The 6391-nt window shown below is 38.4% G+C and overlaps 1 protein-coding gene across 2 annotated transcripts in view; it reads right to left on the reverse strand.

The window, feature by feature from the left end:
- Nucleotides 1-2183, reverse strand: part of LOC149817960 (protein RADIALIS-like 3) — a 32822-nt gene extending 30639 nt beyond the window's left edge. For both annotated transcript variants that reach the window (XM_089985307.1, XM_089985308.1), the window contains exon 1: nt 1732-2183. In XM_089985307.1, the coding sequence (XP_089841433.1) occupies nt 1732-2117 (386 nt within the window). In that variant the 5' untranslated portion in view covers nt 2118-2183. The remainder of the gene's footprint in view (nt 1-1731) is intronic.
- Between the last annotated feature and the right edge of the window lie 4208 nt (nt 2184-6391).

The following is a 6391-nucleotide window of genomic DNA, read 5'->3' on the forward strand; positions in this document are numbered from 1 at the left end:
CTCGATAGGTTGGGGAGGCTTGTAAGACCCAAATCAAGAAATAGCCGAAGACTATAAGGCTAAGACAAAAAATGGTCACGATGATGCACGCCTCCAGAGGAGTCGGAGCGCGGAAGCAGTTAGTCCCATTCGACGAAAAGTGATACGGGCGACGATGCCAAGCCACTTTCAAATGTGGCAAACACGTGGACGATCGGTTCATCGGCCACGCCTCCAAAGGAGTCAAAGGGCGAGAGTGGTTAGAGTCAGACCCATGCGGACGGAAGGAATTGGGATGAGGCGACGTGCGTAAGTCCTTGCTCCTGAAGCGTGCAGCTTCGGGCGGAACCGCCAGACGTGCAGCAAAGTGGGTGTTGGGCGGACGTAGGCCTTCGCCCCCCAAGCACGCGGCTTCGGGCAGAACCGTTAGACGTGAGGCAAGTGAGCTTCGAGCGGAAGAAGTTCAGGGGAGGTGATGTGCGGAGATCTCGCCCCCGAAGCACGCGGCTTCGGGCAAAACTGCTGCAACGTGGGGTAAGTGGGTGTCAGGTGTGGTGCCCATGATTGGTACACAAGTTGCCTTTGTAACCGAAGAGCGGGCTTTTTAAAGAGGGCACCCGATTCTTCTAAAGAAAAGGGGAAGAACGACTTTTATATTTTTGACTAAGTGTAAAAAGTTCCCGTGAAAAGAAAAAGAGGAAAAACCCCTCTTTGGGGAAGCTTCGGTGTGTTTCTTACGTGTTGGTTAGGAAGGCTGCTAAATCTCTGTTAGGTTCCGGACAACTTAGGCCGTGCAAGCTTAAGTGAAATTTTTTTGCTTGTTACACATGCTTACATGCATACACATGTATTCTGTGTATGCACATGCACCCTTATTAGGCTCCTTTCAGATTTTTTCTTCATGCCATATTAGTGTTTATGTGTCATAGAACCTTCTTTCCTTCAACAGAAGACAGAGAACTTTCTGACCTTTTTTATTTCTGCTTCATGAGGGGAGACTTTTGGCAATTATAACTATAAAATATTACATAAGTAGTTCTGCGATAATTAGCAATATTAACTATAAAAGATTTCATGCTTATTTATGCCTTCACGGCAGAACATATTCATGCCTTCACGGCAGAACATATTCATGCAAGCCCCAATATTGCAAAAGATCCTTGTTTGCACCGTTCCACAGAGCCATCAACTGTATACCCTAGAGAGCACCCCCTTGTCCTCAAATTCGGCCTTGAAAAAGCGCATACAAAGTAAACCAGACGTTCCAAAAGCTTATCAGTGAACGTACAGGGCTCAATAAACAATTAGAGTTGGGAGAAATGTGATCCCCTCATAAACCATGCATCAACAAACAGAAAAAAACAATTTATCCCTCTCTGTTCTCACATAGCACTTCATGCCATTAGTTTTCGCCATGTAAGTGAACAGCCTATCTTGATTGATAGCGCCCACATATTTGGCAGGAGTTATTGACCAATGAGAGCACACGTATGGTTTTATGCACTCATTTTCCTCTTTTTAACTTAAGATTAATCGAAATTTTCTGTTGAAAGATAACTTCCAAATTCATCTAATAGCATCAATTACGTTCTTCCCATGTCTACAAATTCTGGCATCAAATTCTGGCATCAAATTATGGAAATATATGCAGTGTGAAAGAGAAAGAAAAACATCGCTATTCATACCAAAACCATAAAACGGAAGAGAACAAAGAAAAAAAAAAGAACGGATGAGAAAAAGGAGAAACCTAACCTGTGCTCTTCCTCCGTCCAAGGCACCCCCTTCTTCCTCTCCTGATCGACCCCTCTCCCGACGATTGCCTTCCCAAACCCTCCCAACGGCTGGCGGAACACCTGGAACTCCGTCGTCAGCTCCTTCACCAGCTCGTCCCCCCACTCCCGAACGTAGAGCGGGATCGGAACGGCACCGGAATCGATCGAATTGACGTCCTCAACGAGCGACTCGTAATTCCGCTTGACGTCCGCAGCGGTCTTGCCGGGAACCCTAGACGCGATCCTCTCCCACCGATCGGGCGTCTCGGGACCGTATATCGCGAGGGCGTCCTCGAAGAGCTTGTTCTGGTGGTGCGTCCACTCCGAGAGAGAGGAGGCAGAGGAAGACGGGTAGCCCCACCCCATCCCTCTCTAGGGCACACAGGGAGAGACGAGAAGGGAGAAGACGACGAAATGGAAGACGACCCGAAGCGGGAGATGCGGCAATGGCGAAAATCCTGCGGGCTATTTATACTCGCATCTCTGGACATAAATAAGGGTGGATCTGTAAATACGCATATCCAATTATGACAGTACCCATACGAGAGTCGGTTTGTGGGCGTGGGTTCGAGCCACCGTGGGCGCTGTCTAGTGTCATGCCACTTTCTAGGGACGGAAACGGGTCGGATCTGTGACCCGGTTTTGAATTGGATCCGACTCATATTGCTGCATACGGATAAAATGTATCTGAATCCCGGCTAGAATCGAAATATGTGTGGTCGGGAAGAATCCTGGGTCACAAGATTCAGGAGGAGGGAGTAGATGTCTACTCCGATCCGTGCCTACCTTACCGCTAACTTATCGGGCTTTTGAAGGGTTTTTTTTATTGTTTTCTCAAATTTGATCATACATATGTATTCTACATGCTTGATTGTATAGGAATATGCTTTTGGATCATCAATTTTGATTCTTAAGTAGGTTTTTATAAGGTTTGAAAATCGAGGGTCTACAATTTTTATAAAATATTTATGCTAAAAAAATAATTCTTTTTTTCAAAAAAATACGATCCAAGTGTCATTTTCTTTGAAATCGATCATGTCAAATGCATCTGTATGAACATATTTGTCAAAATCACCCAGAAAAGCGTCGTTTGCTTATTTGCTTAACTGAGTAAATTGTTAATGTTTTGAGTTGGGTTGGAACCTTTTTTTTATATTTCGTGTGAAAAGTTTTCAATGTATTTGGATCATTTCCAGCGAATCCAGAACTCTTTTATAAGATTCGATCCAAACCTAGATCTAAGTGAAACCCACTTTTTGGAATTAAGATTGGAGATGGGGAGTGAGGACAAACGAGATAGCTGGATGGAAGAGGTTGGGTCATTATTGAGGCCCTAGCAAGGTCCATTACTAAGCTGGCCCGGAGAGACCAATTGATATATACGTATTGGTAACCGACTCCGTGTTCGGTAACACAAAAAATAGAACATGCATTGCTTTTGTTAACTTGAAGCTTTAAAACCCATCACATTATACCTAATCGTTAACGACAATAAATGTAAAAGCACGATACTTTCATATAATTTTTCAAAGGCTCGATACTTTCATATATGCGAATAAATGTTTTATTCAAAAAAAATTGGGTAAGCAATGTTTTATTCAAAATCAGTGCAACCATTAGATCAGAGAATGATCCTACGGTCTCTCTCTCTCTCTTTATATATATATATATATATATATATATATATATATATATATATATATAAGTAAACTGGAATGTGTTTACCAACCAAATATGTTTGCTGGTATGAATCGAGGTTTTTATAGGTTTTTTTTTTAAATCTGACCTTGCAGATACATCCAGCGTGGTCTATTTTGCTAGGAAATTGTTGGATCATCGTAATGGGATCAAGAAATGCATTTTTTTAAACTTAAATATTTATGAAAAATCAAAGTCATTGATTTTCAACCCTTAAAAGATCTTTATTATACATCATAATCCAATGATCCAAGACTCTGTTTCTATAAAACCAAGCATCTATATCACATCTGTACGGTGAAATTTTTGAAAAAAATAAAAAACCTATGAAAATCTTGATTCATATTAGTAAACATATATATGTGTGTGTGTGTGTGAAGGTGGAACCATGTTAAGCGGAGGGTGGGCATGTGCCCACCCTGACCCGCGGAAGACAAGGGCAGTGCCTCGTGCTTGATGCTCGGCCCACCCCTTTCTCAAAACCCTAATCTCTCTCTCTCTCTCTCTCTCTCTCTCTCTCTCTCTCTCTCTCTCTCTCTCTCTCTCTCTCTCTCTCTCTCTCTCGGCGACCCCACTTGTAGTGTGGATCCTTCTCTATCTCTTCATTCCTGCCCATGCGAGCCAAGCGGCCCAACCCCCCACACACTCTCTCTCTATTCTGCAGCTCTGCCCTCCCCACAACCTACATGCTCGTGACCCCACTTCCATAAGCTACTCTCTCTCTCTCTCTCTCTCTCTCTCTCTATATATATATATATATATAGAGAGAGAGAGAGAGAGAGAGAGTTGAGTGGTTTAGTTTTCCAATACAATAAATCAATCAATTTAAGATGCATAAAAAATATAAGCAAAAGCTTGATCATGATTCATCGTACTAGCCTTTTAAAATTAAACATTTGACATTCCACCACTCTCTCTCTCTCTCACCCTTGCCCTTTGCGGCTCTGCTACTACCCGCAACCCCACATGCCCATAATGGCAAGTTGAGCCCCCATCTCTCTAGAGAGAGAGAGAGTTGGGTGGTTTAGTTTTCCAATACAATAAATCAATCAATTTAAGATGCATAAAAAATATAAGCAAAAGCTTGATCATGATTCATCGTACTAGCCTTTTAAAATTAAACATTTGACATTCCACCGCTCTCTCTCTCACCCTTGCCCTTTGCGGCTCCGCTACTACTCGCAACCCCACATGCCACATGCCCATAATGGCAAGTTGAGCCCCCGTCTCTCTCTCTCTCTCTCACTCTCACACACACACACACACACAACTTTTTGTGTAGTCCCCTCCCCCCAACGACACGACCCCATAGTGGCACAGTCGTCCATCGCGCAGTGCACGTCATTGCCACTACACACGATGTCTACTCTCTCTCATGTATTTATGCATAATTGATGATGTAAGAATTAGGATTTCAATTAGCATTTAGGTTTAGGGTTTTTTATGTTTTTCTTCAAATAGCATTTTAATTTTGAATGAGATGAATAGTAGTTAGTTATTTTTGTATTTTTTTAATCAATATTATACATGATCCACATGTTTGATTTTAGTTAGAAATTTGGAGGTTTTGTTAATTTTTGTTTCAATTAGTTTATGTACAAAAACCATAAATGTTGTTTGCTATGATTGACATTTTCATTTAATTTTTTTAGTAGTAGTAGTATTTAATTAGGTTTTAGAGTTTTCTATATTTTTAATAGCATTTAGTTTTTTTTAATAAATGAATATTTAATTTGAGTATTTTTGTGTTTTTTAATTAACATTAAACATAATTCTACATGCTTTAATAGCATAAGTGCACAATTAATGAGTAAGAATTAGGGATTCGATTAGCATTTAGGTTTACAGTTTTTGTGTTTTTTTTTTTAATTAGCATTTTGGTTTTTAATGAGATAGGTATTAATTAGTTATTTTTGTATTTTTTAATCAAAATTGTATATGATTCATATGCTTGATTTAGTTAGAATAGAGTTTTGTTATTTTTTGTTTCAATTAGTTTATGTATAAAAATTATGAATGATGTTTGCTAAAACTGGGGTTTTTATTTATTTATTTTTTAAATAGCATGAGTATTTAATTAAGTTTTGGAGATTTTTGTGTTTTTTCTTAATATAATTTAAACTTTTATTTTATTTTTAAATAAAATAAACATTTAATTTAGGTTTTTTTTGTATTTTTAACTAACATTAAACATGATTTTACATGCTTAAATAACATAAATGCATAATTGATTATGTAAGAATTAGGATTTCGATTTTGTATTTATTTAAATGACATAAATTTTGGATTGTGCTTTTAGGTTGTTATGTATTTTGTTTTTTTAATACTGTTGTGGGTAGACCTTAAAATTCTTGGGTTCTTTTTTGTTTCAATTAACATAGATGAGAATTTGAGTTTTTTTTTAAATTAGCATGTATTTATTTTTTTGTTTCAATTAGCATCTATTTATTGCTTGTTAGTAATCATTAGTATACAATTTTTTTAAAAGTTATCTGAAAAACTTTGGTTGGTTAGTGATTTGATTAAAGAAATGATTAAATAGGTTTCATTTAACTATATTAATATAAAAATACATATTAATGTTTTTTAACAAAAAATGAGTGTGTAATTAATAAAAAATGTACATTGATGTTCCTCTTGGTTGGCTTGTACCATTTTTAATTATTTATAAAAACATTGCTAACTATTTATTTGCAGGATGTTTGTGTTACTTTGTCATGTCTTCTTGGTGAATGCATTTCAAGATCCAAACTTGAGCTCAATGATACTCCACATATCAGCTAGTGGCTGATATGGCGAGCCTATCTCCTCATTTCATTTTTAGTTTAAGTTGTCAAACCAATTGTCTTTGTTAAACCTAGAAGGTTCATGGTTGTAGTTAGGTTGATTTGGTTTTGTAGGAGCTTAAATAGCTCAATTGGTGTCAAGCCTTGTAATTCTTG

Source organism: Nuphar pumila, chromosome 13 (assembly GCF_984573655.1).
Source record: "Nuphar pumila chromosome 13, dmNupPumi1.hap1.1, whole genome shotgun sequence".
Lineage (NCBI taxonomy): Eukaryota > Viridiplantae > Streptophyta > Magnoliopsida > Nymphaeales > Nymphaeaceae > Nuphar > Nuphar pumila.